An 18,148-nucleotide genomic window follows, 5' to 3' on the forward strand; every position below is an offset into this window, starting at 1 on the left:
GTGGGCAATCGATTTAAAGTCATGAAATTTCTCAAATACGATGCAGGTAAAAGGGTTTTTGGTCCCTGCACTTTTAATGATGTCCACAAGATCCTTTAGTGTGTAGGCTTTGCATTTTTTCCTCCGTTTTTCAATTAGAGCAAAGTCTCGATCACAGCTGAGAAATGTCTGACCCTTTACAGAGTATTTATGTGTTATTTCTGAAAATACATTATTGGCCAATAACACCAGATACATGGCTATCACGTATTGATTTTTGTTTTGACCAACACCATTGTCTGTCCACAAAGTCAGCTTCTTTCGGTCACCAATAGCAGCCTCAGTAGTAATATAATGGTATATACAGGATGATATTTCCAAAGACCCTCTTCCTCCAAAATTCTCACTCCACAAACACATGCATCCTTTCTCTTTAATTGAATCGTGAATTCCAAGGTTGTAGCATGCCAATTGTTGAGCATAATACATTTCAGTGTGTGTTAATTGTGGTATATACATTTGCTGCTGCAAGTCAAAAGATAAAACATACAAATCTGAGGTTTTAGCATTTTTTGTGTCATCAGACATGTCTTTTGTGGTTACTTCAGCTCTGTAATGATGTAATTCCAGTTCTGTTTTTGCTGATGCATCACCAGCTTTTATTCGTACATCAAGGCGGTCACAAGTTGAGCAAGTGTCCATGCGAGGTCTTTGAAAAGACAGATTGAATTTGGTCAGGAAAATTTCATTGTACCATTGTCGAGTAACTGGGGCTTTGCTCCCAGCATACTGTTGACAATATTTCTCAAGGAAGGCTCTATACATTCTGCTAACATTGAGATCAGGTGATAAGTACATTTTATCTGTACTTTTGGCTCGAGCATAATGACTTTCTTCACTTGGAAAACTCTTAATGTGCTCAATTATTTTTTCCGTCCACAACTGCTTTTCAGTACATTTTCGCTGGCCTCCTCTTTGATCAGTAGCATCCATTTTTCCTTCCAAAATCTTTTCTCTAATCAACTGAATTCTTCTTGCAGTAACCCTGAATGTATTACACAAAGTCTTAAGACAAACTCTTATTTCACTTCCACCGGGAAGAAGCAAATGATAACTGAAAGAGTGTTGCCTTCTACTTCCAGAAGAATGGTGGTACTTCCCATATCGTCTCCTTTTTATCATCTGGGGATGAACAAGTCTTTGAAGATAACTCTGTTGCTTATTGTAGTCAGCCAGTTCATAAAATTGTTGGAAGAGTTCCTGACGGTAAGCCAACGTTACGTTTTTGCAAGCGAAGGAACACTTGTATGTCACCTGTAACGTAAACAAAAAGTTTGACAAACTTGTTGGAAACAGTCATATACAAGTTGTTCACCCATGCATAGACACAATAACTATCCATATCTTGCAAATCTCAAATCTACGTCTATATTTTTGAAGTATTAAGTCTTTTACTTACCCCTGTTGGTGGATCCTTTCTCGGATTAACTTTCTGTGCTTTGGGAGAAATGTACTCTAAGCCACTATTTTTTTGTTTCTTTCGAATGTTCTTCTTCCATTTTTCTGCACATTTCTTTCTTCTTTTAGGTATTTCATACTTTAAGGAATTCATTTCACTCGTAAAAAACTCACTGCGTTACAAATTGGAATAACAAAATGATGTAAAAGTAAACCGTAACATTTTACGCGCCAAAAGTCACGTGGCTTGCGCTTTGGCGCTTAAAACGTTATGACTTGCACATAACGTCATCTTCAAAATATAGCCACTTAGAGCGCCACAATCGCCACAATATTTTTTTGTAGGAAAAAACATTGCATTTAAAATTCATTTCTTCAATAAAACGAATTTTGAGAAAAATGGCATTTACAACCTTATGGCATTGCACGCTTCAAATATCAAAACCTGTCAGATATGTTCAAGAACCAGAAACTCGCTCTCGCCAGCATTATTTCTCGCTTCTCGCTTGTGCATGGTTTTCCCTTGCAAAAACTAAATCGCTCGCAACCTCTTGCTCACTCTAAATTCGCATCTGCTTAGTCGTACCCTTACAAAGATATAGTAATAATACATAACTATAATGAAATTTATATAAAGATTGTAAATTTTTATTCAAAAATTTCTAAATTTTTTCATATCAATGAAAAACATTGTGTGTGATAGTAAATCGCATTACCGAAACCTGCATTATCACACAATTTATGCAAGTTTAAACCTTGGCCTAAAAGTTGGAAAAAAAAAGTATACCTATGAATGACAAAATTCGAATTTTGCATATGTTCTAGTTGCACATTGTACGGGCGTTTACTGTAACTGGATTCCTAATGATTCAATTCAATGACTGAGTCAGAAAAAAAGTTAAGTGATTTTATCTAAAACAATTTTAAGACAAAATAGATTACATATGTCTTCTAATAAAATTATATTGAAATTAAGCTTAAAATTGTATATAAAGTTACAAAACTTAGTTTTTTTTTTAATTGTATAGATCTGAGGATTTTCTGTTGAAAAATCAAAGCATCAAAAACATTTGTGCTAGTTATAGTGATTAAAAACAAATTTTGATAACTTGAAGAAATCATTTTATGCTAATAAAATAGTCAGAGCTCAATTAAAAATTAAGAGCAATATAATATTCAAATCCTACAAAGCATGCAAAGTACAAACCTTGAAGCATACTCCTGTATGCGCCATCAGTAATAGCAAATATGTGCGGTGGAACTTCGTGTCGTTTTTTACCTTTGTATAATTCGATTACTTTTTCTGTATATATCGGAAACTTTTTATATGGATTTACAACTACACAAAAAAGTCCAGAATATGTCTGAAACAAAAGTAAGTATATTAAATAAAATAAATTTAACATAAAATAATGCAATCTTAGATTAATCTTTATATAAAATATAATCTCTAATCTTAGTAATATAATAGATTAACAAATATACCTGTATAATATTAAAAATATCAAATTAAATGCTTATAATGGTTAGATAGCCTAGATATTTACTTGACACTGAGAGACCTGGGTTCAAATCAAGTTCAGATTCTCAAGAATTATGGATGGTTAGCCTGATTCTTACCATATGTCTACACAACTGTTTCCATACTGAACCTATGATTAGCATAAACAAACATGTTCTTAGTGCCGCAGAGGAAGAATATTAAAAATGTATGTAATACTCTAATATCTAAACATTCAATTTATGATGTTTAACATGTTGATTGACATGTGTGTGATATCCCAGTGTGTCACATTGAACTTTCCATAGTTTGCCACTTGTACTGCCTGCATGTCACACTACTATTTAGTTTATATTACGATTTTTCTCATTGGCAAAATACTGTTTGTTGTATCAATGGATATGTGGAACCTCAGGAACATCTGATTTTTACTAGCATGAAAAAATTTTAGGTTATCTTTTGATTTGAATGAAGGAAACAATAATAAAGATTAACTTGTAACTGTTCAAAATTTTGAATCTTTTCTATGCACCTTTGACAGTGAATTTAAAAACATTTAAATTACTTAAGTTTAAAAATATAAAAAACTTAAATTGTAGAAAGTTCAAATAAATTAATTACATTTTGAATCCCATTATTAAAAATAAGTTTTAATACAAAATCTTGAATTCTACACTTTGTGCTGAGAACGAAACATTATTCACCATATAGTACAATTACAATATATTGAAGGATATTCAGTATAAATTCACCCTTCATATTGTAATTTATTATCCTAAATATTTTCAGATCTGCTCCAATCCATCACTAGAACAATAAAACTAAAGAGAAAGCCATCAAAGTTAGGAAGTAGAGTACAATAAAAATTGAGACTGTATGATTATAAATAGTTTAAAGAGTTGCTGTGACAGAGGATGTTAACATATTTAAAGAATACTTATCAAAAATGTCAATGATAACTTTTATAACCAATGAGAGAATAAATGTTTAATACTGAGAAGTTTGTTCATATTTTTGAAATTATAAGATAGTTATAGATAAAATTTAATTTCTAAAATGCATTTCATTTTATTTATTTTTTTACTATTTCAAAATTCTTTGCATATTTATTATTAAATAAAAGACAACAGATTACATAATATAAACGCTAACAGCCAAATTTTCATTTAAATAATTTTACAAATAATAACAACAACTGAATATTTAATTTAGTACTCATTATTTTCTAATCCGCATAAGATAATCATAAAAATTAGACTGTTTTTAAATTTTTTTCAAAAATATTCAAAGCTTTGTGAACTTTTATAGAATTTTCATGTTTCCAATTACTCAACAAACTTTTTTTATATTTTTAAACATAATTGCCAATAAAATCAATAAATTCTTAATACAAATCTTAGAAAATATATTGGAAATGTCTCTCGTATTTTAATGAATAAGAAGCATTGCAAAATTTATTCCTTTAAAATTTTGACATTCTTAGAGCTGATTCTGTAATTAAAAAAGTTATCTTAATAATAGAAATTAATTGGGTTGCAACTTTCAAACTGCAGACCTTTAAATTTCTACTGGCATCCATCTGTGTCTGTCTGTCTTTCTGTCCTTCCTTAATTTTGAGATTGGAGTTAGGTAGATGAAAGTCAAAACTAGATACAGAAAACTTAAGAGCCAGAGACCCCAATTAACTAAATATAAACTTGTGGTTTTGATTGGAAGCCACATTATTTAAAAATTCAAAAATTTTCTCCAGAACGGAGTTATATAGATGACTGGCATGACACTACTGTTAACAGGAAAAGTACGATGTACAACGGTAAGACACTTAAAATCAAGAGCATACATTTTTTTTTTAAATTAATTAAAAATTGCAGCCCGGCATTGTGACAATATCCGAATAAACAGTTGCTAGTTTTGTTTAAAACTGTTTAATCAATCATTTAATAAAAAATCCTGCTTGACTTTTTCCACAAGTCCTCTCAAGAGAATTTTACACTAGGTCTCACTTTTCTTCAGGTTGACTCTGATAGCATATTTTTCAATTTCCAATTTAAGATACAACATAATATTGTATCTTGATGTTGTAACGTTAAATAAGTTCTTAATAACCTTCATTTTATTTATTTATTTTTACATTTCTTACAAAATACTTTCGTTGTTATATTTTTTATTCATTTCAAATTAATTCAAACATAATCAACCATAATCTAAAAACATTGGTATACAGTAGAGAGTCGTTTATCCGAACCCCGGTTATCCGAACGCTTTCCAGTTAGACTGTGTCGTGCTGAATTGAACTTTTTAATACTAGATTTACTTCTAAAGTATAATTTTTTTGTTTTTATATTTTTAAATATATTTATTTTGTTTGTACAAAATAAAGAAATAATTTTTAACGATACGACAGCCTCAATTATTGTTATAAAAATTTTTGTTAGGCTTAAAATTGATGAAAATTCAACACGAAGCAACACGCAACGGAGAAAAATTTCAACATCAGATAGGTTAATATATTTTTTCGTACATAATCAGTTATCCAAACAAATCACTTATCCGAACAACCCCAGCCCCCAATTGATTCGGATAAACGACTCTCTACTGTATTTGTATGTCAGATATACTAAGATACGGATCTTGATTTCACTCAAATCCATTACATTATGCAAAATTTAGAAGACAATCAGGAAAAGAGTGAATAAGCAATGACAACTCAAATATTCTGTAACTGGAAAAGTGCAAAAATTGGATTGGTTTGATAGGATAAGGCAATACAGCATAAAGTTAATCTGCCACAAGGAGATGCCTCCTGGGAGAATTTTCAATGGCAAACTGGCACCTATTTAAGTGTTACACACATGGAGAAAACACCATGTGGCCAGCTCATAAACCTGTGACCAACTACTAGTGTTCAGTGGTTTCATCTACTAGACCAGGGGTTGGCAGGAGCGGCGCTTTGCATAGACGTTTGCGGCTCTTCTGACATAAACTCCAATTTCACCTCATCTCAAGCAGCCTTATAACTTATGAGTTTACGAGATAGAGCCGCCGAACAAACTTCGATTCGTACGGCATACTCTCTACCACTCTTAAGCCCGTCCGCACATGACCACACTCTCATTGATCAGTATGAGTCGCATGCGAGTGAAAGCATTTGAAGCATATCTATATATTGAATGCGTGTCCGTCCCTCCGTGTAACGTTATGCCAAAAACGGCTGCTACAGGCGCCCCCGTCGTGTGTCGTATTTCGCACATTTATATAGGATATGTATAGGACCTATACATATGTATATTACATATATGCGGCTCTCTGGTACTTTTGTTATCCTGTTTCCATGACAATTTGGCTCTTCTCACTTGACAAACTGCTGACTCCTGTACTAGACCACTGATGGGCACTCTCAAAATTGAAGAAATTATAGAGGGAAAAACTAAAAAAAAATATGCAAATTTGCAATGTAACAATTTATCTGCATTTGCTTTAAAGTATAAAAATATACAAAACAACACTTGAATCATGTAAACTGCTGTTTTATTTATGTAGAAAACCACAAAAACCACATTAATTCTCAAAACTTTTGGGCCTTTGTAGTTGTATTTGAGATCTTTTAAATAGGGAAATAAGCTTTAATAGGAACAGAATTTTACAGGGAAAAAATTATACAGTTATATAAAATTTGTTTTAATGACTGATGACAGATATTTTAATTGTCAATTAAAAATTATATTTAGTAAAGTTACTTCAAAATAAAATTTTTATAAAGAAAAATTATTTTAATTTGCTTTAGACTAATTTCAATAAATATATAAAGACATAATATCTATTTATTGTATATAATTTTTATAGAAATTTTATTTCATGACAAAAACATTTTTACAATATTTATTTATTTTTTAATATTGTTAAGAAATAAAATTAAAATTGCGAGTCAAATTATTATTAAAATGTATTGTTATAAAAATTTTATTTTAAAAATTCATAAATTTGAAGTCATTTTAAATTATTTTATTTAAAAATTCTTAATGGCAGACGACTCGATTCGGCGCGTGACGTCAGAAGAACGCGATGAAGATTGCGAGCAGACGACACATCGGTTTCGGTCGCCGCCATTGTTCGTCATTCTACCGAAATTGTTATTTTTAAAAGAAAACGAAGCCACGTAATAAGAATTACAATTCCCAAACTGAGAAAAATGAAAATAGAAAAGGTAAATATATAGAAATAATACAAAGAAATCCATTGGATATTATATAAAAATAATAACAACAATAAAAAATATCACGAAGGGGTAAACTCGTCAAATAAACGGTTCATTTGCGTATTATTAGTATTTAAATCCAATCATTGCGTTGTATAAATTTTAAAAAGAAAATTAAATTCAACAAGGAATTGGAGATTGTGCAGATGCTATTTTAGTTATAACTATGTGGGCCACGAGTACAATGCCAACGGTAATAGCAACCGACAGAACTAGAAACTGTCAACTATTCTTTTCAAACAACTGGTATTACACAAAAGAAAGGGGTTAGAAAAAGCCATGCCACTAGAAAATATATATGTGTATATATAAGAACCCACACACACACACATATATATATACACAGAGCTAAGTTGTTTACGTTACCGTTTTTAAATGCATTTCAGAAATATTTGTTAAAAGAATCAGCGAAAGCGTGACATCTTTTTCAGAAAATTGGCAATGAAACAACATAGATGTGTTAAAAACCCATTAAGATAATATCAAAGCACGCTTTCACGATTGACAGCTCTTCCACGGTTGAAAAATTCGAGATTGCTGAAACCTTAAGCTAATCAGTTAGTGAACTGTCTGATATTCTTAAAATATATTCGAGCGCTTCTTTTAATTTTTTAACGATAAAATTAATAATAATAAAAGAGTTTTGTTAGCAATTTTCACTACAAAAAAGGGGGGACAAATGGAACTTGTTTCTAGTAAAAGACAGGAAAAAAGATATAAATGGAGTTTTCCAGTTCGTTAAGGATCCGCATTGATTACGCTACGTGATCAGTTTTTAAGGCATAAACATATTTCATTTGTAATAGAATGCTTTAAAAAAAATCGAAGAATACTTAATTACCCTAATGATATACATTTGGCCATTTAAGCTCATATTTCTAGAGTATTTCCATATTTGTTCTACCCACGCTGATTGCTCCTACAACCAAGGATACGTTAAGGTAGCGAAGGCTTGAAAGTCTAGCAGTGACTGACCTTGATCCGGCCTAACGATTATTATCGAAATAAAACGGCTTTGTCGGAGGTCAAATGTTTAGTTGTATCATAAATTTTAATTAATTAAATAATAATATTACCGAAGATACGATAAATTAAAAGTTATGAATTATAAATTACAAATGAAAATTCTGAGAAAAACTTGACTGAAACTAATTTGATTAAGCATTATAATTCTCTTTTAAGTTGACAAGTGAAGTTTTCTATGGGTTTATTTTTTTTAATTTAAATTATGAGTTGTGAACAGTCAAATGTGGAAAAATAAAGTTAGGAGAAAGATTTTTTAAACTGTAATCATTAATAAATTTATCGATATCTTGCCGTTACGTTCTGACTCCGATTAGTAAGTGTGTCACGTTCTCTGAATTGTTAACGTCAGCGGAATATTTTAGATTTCAAATTTATAAAATAAAAATTCGATTAAAATATTTATCATTTATTAACCGCTATTTTTGTAGAACAATATTAATTAATTAGTTTCCATCCTTATTTATTTTTCCAAATTTTTTACTTTGTTAAAATTTTATACTACACTTTAATGGCTTAAAAAATTCATATTATAATTGTAATATCATTTCTGAAATAAATCTATACGTAAACTTACGATTAATTCGAATTTATTCAGAACTTGTTACTCATAATTACCCCAATGGGAGGATCCATGGGATGCTACAGTGGATTAAGCCCGCCCCCCATTGAAATAAATTATTTGTTCAAATCTCAAAATGTCGTTTTTAAAACATTTATTATGGCAATTACAGTTTATGGGACCACAATACAATTGTCTGGCACACATCAATAAAAGGAACTTACAACTGTTCAAATATTTTTAATTTTTGAGTTTGTACCCTATCTCCCTTTGGGTTCTGGATCTACTGATTACTTCAATTTATATTGTATAAATATTCAAATGAATGTTAAGTGAAATTTATCAGAAAAATCTAACTATATTCAGTAAATAATATAACCATTGAACAATTCATTTTATTTCACACTGATCCATATTAAAAATTATTTATTTTGAATTAATATTAAAGTCAAATGGATGAGAATATTATCAGATTGTTAAAGGAATTCAGTTGCATAAAATATTATTTAAAATTAAACGTTTAAAACTCAATTATATTTTGAAAATAACTTCATTGTGGTTTGAGGACAAATTTGAAAGGTTATGAAATAGGATATAAGCAAGCTCTTGGGATAACTCTGTGCATAGCACCTTACACACACATTACTTAGTGATATATTAAATTATTTTTCATAATATACATTATATTTGTTACAGAATATATTTACATAGGTCTTATTATTCAGTATTTAGTGTTTATACATTAAATGTAAATTGTTGTATTATCATTATATCAAAGTTCTTCCATTTTCTTACTTTCACTTATGATCATTCTGATTTCCAGAAGTGTAAAATCCAAACTAAGAAGTAATAAATTTTTTATAATGCTAACTTATATCATAAAAGTGAAGCTTGGGAGCTTTTTTTAAAAGTTACAACTAGACAGAAGAATGACAGTTCATAGTTACAATTTTGAGCTTCATAAGAGCAAGTGGATGCAATTTTATTTTGTCCTTGGAATAGCAAAATTAGAATTAATAAAGATATTTTTAAATTATTAGAATAAAAATGTTAATTCTAGGTCTATAAGAATTACATATCAAATTTTTCATAAATTATGCAAATGTTTCTATTGACAATCTTATTAGATTTCCATTATTATAATTATAATTTAGTAATTTGTATATGTATTACTAAAATTTATCTAAATTTCACTTGTAAAATATTTAAAACATTAAATGTTTTATTACAAGATTGAACTAGCCACTGTAGATAATCTACTAAATTAATTAAGCAATGCACTTTTAATAGTGTTAAATTTGGAAAATTGCTACCTATCAACAACTTTTATCTGTCCATTGACTAGGATTAAATGTTAGAGTTTCTCCAACTTCACCATTAAGAGAGGATTGCTTAATTTACTAATGTTACTTAGATTTATACATTCAAAGTTCCCCTGTTACAGTTATTTTTGAAATCACTCTAAATATAGTTTCACTAATGTAATTACTATATGAATAAATAATCTTATTAAAAATCATTTCTAAATTTTTTCATTTTTTCAAAACATTTTTTTTGTGATGGCTCCAAAAGCACTTAAAACAGTAACATATCACTTTGAAGGACCCAGGAATAAATCCAGACATGACAAAAAAACCGCTAAAAATTTTTTGAGTGGTCCGTCTGAATATATTGGTCCAATCCCTTACCACCAGGCCATCCCTCATAGTGGGCTTGGCCAAACCCATAATGGGCTTGCTAAAAATGCACTCTTACTGTTCACAGGACAGAAAGAAAAGGAAAACTATCTTTTGCTATATTTTGTTACAAATTAAAACTCTCATTTGCCCCACCGTTTTGATCCAAGAAATATAAACTTTATCTGAAAAAACATTTTAAGTTATAAATACAAAAATCATAAAAATAATATAAACCAAGTCTTGAATGACCTATTATAATATAAATTATTATTCAATAATATTCTGATTACTGTTGAATATTTATAACTTTTATTGCTAACATTCTGTCATTAATATCACTTTCAAAATTAAATACTTAAACACTGAATTTATTAATTAATATGCTTGAATTAGTTGCAAAATCTTATATTTTAGTATCTTAAATCTTCAATATTTAAAAAATTTCTCCTCAATACAAAATTTTTTAACCATAAAATATGTTCACATTTTATGTTTAAAAATCAATATTCAAATTATGAAAATCTTTCAATATTTTTTAAGCCTTTACATAAGGCTTAAAAAATATAAATGGGTTTGAAAAGCAATTTAATTTCCGAATGTTTTAAAAACTTCAATCAATAAATATAATTGGAAAAAAAAAAATTGTATCAAAACTTATATTTTGCTTCTAAAACTGTATAAAATAATTTACGGCACCATTTTGTAAATTAATCAATTTTTTCATAAAATAATGCTCTCTTATAATTAAAAAAATCTAATATGATAGTTCATGCTTCTTCACAAAATTCTACTTCCAGAAATTAACAATACAGTCAAACCTGTTTTTATGCGGGGGATAGGGACCGCATTAAAAAAAACGCATTAAAAAAAATCTCACGAAACTTCACGAATGGCTGTAAATAATAGTTTTCGCAACACAATTAAAAAAATAATTTTTTTATGCGGTCGACAGGGACCGCATAAAAAAGTCTCACATAGAAAATAACTCAAAACCGTACGAAATAGAATTTATTGACAACAGATGTCAGCACTTGACTGCATCGTCTGGTCTATCGTCTGTTTTACATATTTTTGTCCAGGTGGTGTTTTGTTGACTTAAAAAGTAAATTATTTCATTTTTCGCATATTCATGCAATAATATTACTATAATAAGTGCATTTATGCTATAATAAGTTTATTTAGCTATAATAAGTCAACGTAAGACATGACGAATCGCACGAGACTAGTCGCCAACTATACCGCACAAATTAAAAATTCGCATTAAAAAAATCGCACAAATAAAAATCGCACATAAAAAGAGCGCATAAAAACAGGTTTGACTGTATATTCATTTTTAACATATAACAATTTTTATATTCATTATTATTAACCATAATTATCAATTATGTTTAAATGATGGCAATATAAAATATGAACCTTATTAATGAAATTCATTTACTTACATTGAAATGTTTACTTTCTATAAAAAATTATGTTTAAAATATACAATAGTTTTATAAAATCTTATAATTAGTTAATTAATGATAAGTAGAGAAAAAAAATTTAATAAATACAGTATAAATAAATTTTTATATTGGCCATCGTCTTGATTTTATCTTTTAGGTAATATTAAAATAGTCAAATTTCAAATTTCACTGGCATTTCTAGCTGATAAAATTTTAAAAGAATGACTCTTAATTTTTAAAATATGTTAAATATAAATTTAATTAATACTATAACTTTGTTTTAGAAATGATTGACTCTGATATAGCAGCTAAAATAAGGACATACATTCTCTCAAATTAGGATCTCATATTAAAAATAGCTTTAATTTGAAGGCCACCTACTGTTGTTGCTCTTATGTTGATGAATCAGTGTCTTCTCTATAGTTTTTTTCAGTCTAGATTTTTTATGTTTGTAGACAGTGTAAAACAAAGAGTAATTCACACAATTACAATATTTAAACAATTTTATGTTTTTTTAAACTCATCTTCTGGAACAAGAAAGTAGTTTTAGAACAATTAAATGTATTTAATTTAGTCTTGAATACTCACAATTCAAAGAAAGCATAACTGGTATTTTATACAGCTTCCCATTTTGTGATTCTTAAGTAACATGACTTACATGCATCCAGTAGCATAACTGGATCCGATGTAAAGGGGGAGCCCAAGTTAAAATTTTATATGAATCACTATACATTATTTTCATTTTCAATATTTACATAACAGATTATAACAAATATATATAAATTACTAAGTCAGTAGTTAACTCTACAATTAAATTACTTATATTTAGAATTTTTATTACAAAAGTGGCCTCAACCTCTTAGGCTCCTCCCTAGCTAAGCCAGTGCATGCATCTAACAGCATATGATTTGATTCATCATCACAAATGATAGTCAAATGATGAACAGACCATTATTTGTGAAGAATATTCAAATTGTATGCTTAAGACATGCAATGCAATTGTTTGCTATTTTGATATTACATACTAGCAATTCAATAGACATTTTAAATGGACAATACATGTCATAAAATAATTAATAAATTAAGGAAGAATTATAAATAGGGTAACTAGACATCCACAATTTTCAGGAACTATATCTGGTTTTCACTGTTTTTATATTTGATTGTAGAATCAATTTATGTATAGAGCAACTTTCTTAACATGTCAATATAATGTCACCTATTTATAGATCTATATATAAATAAATTTTTAAAAGTTACCAAAGTTCAATCAGTTTTAGATCCCATTTTCACTGATTCTGAAATGTGTCCCCAGTTGGATTGTAAATGATATGATCCACGTAACTATAACAAATTTACATACTTTAGGAATAGGTTAATTTTTTTTAATCTTGCATATGACTAAATCTATTCTATGTATATAATGTATAAAATACTTAGCATATATAGAAATGATGGCACCAACAATCAATGAATCATCATGAAAGTTTTGTTATGAATAGTCTATATTGAAAATAAAGACAAAGCAAGAGATGAAACCCTCTAGTAATAATATAAATTCATAATAAACATACAAATTTTTCTCCAAGAATTTTGTTAAAAGCTCATTTTTTACTTGTTAAATTACAGAAATAAGGCAAAACTTCTTATTTACAGAAATTTTGTTTGACTTTGATCTAACTACAGGAACATTTTATTTATTTTATATCTTATTTTAAATCATAATAAAAATATATAAAAGATAACTGAATGAATACTAAGTAGATTCTTTCAATTTCACTGTTAATAAATAATTAGTATTTCATTCAAAATTCAATAAAGCCAATTAATAAACAAAGGAATTGATTTTCTTTGTTTTCCACAAAGAAAATCAATTTACATGAATCCTGAACAATTAAATGAACATTTTTATTCTAATAAAAATTACAATAAATTTAACCTAAATAATATCAATGCTTTAAAAGATATATACAGCAGAATCTAGATGCTAACAGGCAATTTAACTTTTAAACTTATTTCTCTATCTACAGACATAATAAACTTGGCTTTAATTAAAGCTTTATAATGTTTAAAAAGTGTTTGTTTATTGAAACAATGCAAGTGAAAAACTCTATTCATTTAAGTTGACAAATTCAAAAATAGAAATGCAATTTTATAAAAATCAAATCCATTAATTAGTTACAAAAATTGCTGCATCTACACATTTTATATATTCAGAATCTTAGTAAGTTATCAGTAAAAACTAATAAATTTAATTATTTTAAATTCATTATAATTTTAAAACGAAAGATGAATTTTTTCTTACATAGAAGATAAGTAGCCTATGGTATACCTGATAAGCAACTATCAATTTACTATCTTTAAAATTATTCTATATTTGTATCTGTAATAGTATAATCGTTTTTTAGGTTGTAAAATGTTCTATATGTGACATAATTTATTAAACTATAAAAACATTAATATATATTTTGTATTTTCAAACTTTTCAATAACTATAGCATAAATTATTTTATCAAAAAATTATTACTTTTATTTTTTTACAAGACTAGTAAACTATTTTTCCTCACAACTTTTATAGAAAAAAAAAAGATGAATGGTTATTTATAATCCTTGTACAATAAAATTCATATTATAATATTTTGCCAATATCAAATTTTGTATTAATTTACATGGCTAAATCAGCTCGTAACATTCTGACATACTGATTGATTTCATGCCTAATAAATTTAGGGATAATATTAAAATCATTTAAGACAATTATTAAATTTATTTGACAGTAATAATAATTACTGTTATTTTTAACATGTTGATTACCATACATGAGAAATTTGTTGATTTGTCACCAAATGCTACTTATGAGTTGTCTTATAAAACATCATGTTGCTTTTTAATTTTTTTTTTTTTTTTTGCTAGAAATAAGCATATTTGCAGCAAATAGATGTAAACAATATAATAGTAATATCATTTATTAACATAGTAAGCCCAACATGAAGTATATGTAGATGTAAATAATAAGTAGACAGTGTCTAAAACAGTAAATATTGAGATAAGAAATAAAGCTCCGGTACTGAGAGAACAGAATATTTTAATGAGTTTTAAAGACACTATTTTAACTATTTTGTATTATTTTTCTACAAATAAACAATATGTTTATTGGTGATGTTTTATTGAAATACTTTTCACACTAAGAATGGGCATCTTTTGACACACTGGACAATAATAGCATGTTTTATAGTATTTTTTTAATCTTTTGTGCATACTTGGAACAGCTTAATCAGGTATAGTTTTTTTTTTCCAATGAATGACATATCTTCTAAATAATGAAATTCATCTTGTCTTAATTCTCTTTGCTGTGTTTGCATTTTATTTGTAATCAAACATCCAATGATTTTTTGTCTGAATTTCAGACTTTTTTGAAATCAGTTATTTGAGAGAAATGGATATATGGTATGTATAGTTATTTCCAGAATATGTAAAGCAATTTTTTCTGCTATCTGATGGTTTTATTAAGAAAGCATTTAATCTGATGATAAATCAGATTAAATGCTTTCTTATTAAAACCAGCACTAGCAAAAATTTGAAAATATACCAAACATTGTTATTGTAATCTCTAATAATGTTTGATGCTAGCTGAGTTGATCAAAGTATCTCATAATTGGTCTGTGTGAAGAATTTTCTGTTTCACAAACCAACTAGGAGATAACTTGAATAAATAATTTTGGCAAAAATAAGCATTTGTTAGAAGTTTAGATGAAGAATAAATGTTATAAATTGAGGGTTGTATATAACAACATGTCTAATTGAGAATGGCATCAGGGAGAAGGCAGTCAATGTGTTAATTAATAGATTACTTTTTAAAAACTTTGTTTTAATTTTCATAATTTTTATACTGTATAAGTTATAACAGCAAAATTTTGTAAAATGAAGTATTAATTATGAAATATGTAGAAATTAATATATAATGAAAACTACCAAAATATTTTATTAATTATTGATTGCTTTTGGCACCTTAAACATATAATCCAACAGTGAAAATAAAGAAGTAATTTCAAAAATTTATAATTCCAAATTAGTCAGATATAAGATATTTATAATAATTCTTTTTCTATAGTATTACCAATACATTCACAATTTTACTGTGACACATTGAAAAAGTTCTATTATACTAAAATATACTACAGTAGAGCATCGATTATCTGAAACAATTCGAGACTGGGGTTGTTCGGATAACTGATCATTTACAAAAAATATATTAAACACAAAACTGTACTGTTATAATTTGTATCACGTCTTACAAATACATACCTTACATTAAAGTAGGCCTACAGTTTGGGTTGGTAGGGAGGGGCAAGCGCTGCAATGCCACAGCACTAGCAAAAATTTGAATTGCCATCTGGAATGCATTTGGTTAACCAATGTTTCAGTTCATCGGTATTTGGATAATCAATGCTCTACTATATTACTACAAAAGTTTTTTTGAACTCAATTTTTATAGTCAGCAAGAGAATAAAAATTATTTATATTGGTAAACTTTGTAGATAATAAAATCTGCAATCAGAAAAATGCAAGAATAAACTGTACATTTTATTTCATAACTTCATCTATATTTTCAATTCTGAATTTAATTGAGAAATAGTTTTTCAAAACATTATACAGCTAAATAAACTGTAAACTTTCAAGTATAATTCTCAAGTTATAGCCTACCCCTATAAATATGATTCTATATGAAAATAATATGAAGAATTCACAAAAACACAGTATATTATTGTTTAGTTACATTATTTAACTTTACAGTAAAACAATAAAAAACAATTAATATATTCAAATAAAATGAAATTTAAAAAATTAATTATATTTATATTGTATAATTGTATTTGATGCACTTATGATTGCAGCTTTAAATCATATTTCAAGAATACTGTTTATGCTTATTAATTTTTAATATGTTCTCTGTTAAAGCCAATTTTACTGTTTTTTGTTAAGCTACATACTGCCATCTGTCAAGTACATACCCGATCCACTGACTTAGCAATAATAATCCCACATGTACTGCTTGCAATGTGTGTGACAATAACATATTAATGAGTAATAACTTAGTTTTTAGAAAGAACTTGCAGCTATTGGTGATAATATTGAACATGAATTTTGGCAATAATAATCAGTGTGTAAAATCACTGTAAAATGATATCATTAGTCTCTTCAAAATTATTAATCTAAAAATAAATTTATTTATATTGTTATGTACTTAAGGTATTGTTTAAATATAATTGAATATATAGCATGTTTAATTAATGATTTGTTTTTGTTCTGCAATATCTATTTTACTATTTTTTCATTATTTTCAGATAGAATTTAAGTGAAAATTTGATAATATTGTGATCTTTCAATCAATCAAAAATTAATATTTGTGGATTCATACACTCATATTTAGATGACTCACAGTTAAAGGATCTTACTCAAGGATCAAAATTTTGTGAATCTAAGTTGATTCACTACTTCATGAAGATTGCTGATCTCTTAGATGCTATACATAAGAAAAATTACTAGATGATGATCTCCCCCTTTAAAAATTTAACTTTGGTCTCACAATAATTAATTTAAAGAATCTGTCAGATGAAAACCAAACATTACCAAAACAAAAACCATTAATTATTTTCTGTGTTAATTATAATTAATTAGCAATAAAATTTTTAATAGATCAAATATGGAATAAACTGCTTCCTAAACTACTTTTTACTTAAGAATAATTTTCTTATATGTTTACCTATATATGCATTTTCAAATTATCCACATTTGTATACATACATTAGAAAACATAGAATAGTTATATCTTCTGCTACTACAATAAGGAACTCATGCAACACTTCATTCATTTATAAAAAACTTTAATATAGGTGATTAACACATAAAATTAATAAAATGAATGTGATATTATTCTAATTGAAATTATAAGCTCTAAAATAATGCTTGTTAAATTATTTCAATAAATAAATACATTTTTAATTATTTATACAAAAATTAGCTTTCTTCCATCAACTACTTTCCTATAACATCTACTCAAATGCTATATATATATAAAACACTTTGATATGTAAGATTAAAAAAACATTCAATTACCAAATGAAAAAATTTGAACAGAACCATATGAGTAGAATTATCAATCATCATCATTATACTTTTCACTAAAAGTAAATATTTTGAAAAATTACTAAATTCAATGAATTATTGCAGATTATGGAAACCGCA

The 18,148-nt window shown here is 27.5% G+C and overlaps 2 protein-coding genes across 2 annotated transcripts in view; one reads left to right on the forward strand and one right to left on the reverse strand.

Moving 5' to 3' along the window:
• LOC136976673 (uncharacterized) overlaps positions 1–17,934 on the forward strand; it is a 124,198-nt gene extending 106,264 nt beyond the window's left edge. Inside the window, exon 3 of the transcript XR_010880969.1 lies at positions 17,925–17,934. The gene's annotated coding sequence lies outside the window, so the exon portion shown is untranslated. The remainder of the gene's footprint in view (positions 1–17,924) is intronic.
• Positions 1–18,148, reverse strand: part of LOC136976604 (myosin heavy chain, non-muscle-like) — a 79,352-nt gene that overhangs the window by 44,780 nt on the left and 16,424 nt on the right. Inside the window, 1 exon segment of the mRNA XM_067271940.1 lies at positions 2,645–2,801. Coding sequence (XP_067128041.1) covers positions 2,645–2,801 — 157 coding nt within the window.

This window comes from Centruroides vittatus, unplaced genomic scaffold (genome assembly GCF_030686945.1).
Source record: "Centruroides vittatus isolate TY-2023 unplaced genomic scaffold, ASM3068694v2 contig_1112, whole genome shotgun sequence".
NCBI lineage: Eukaryota > Metazoa > Arthropoda > Arachnida > Scorpiones > Buthidae > Centruroides > Centruroides vittatus.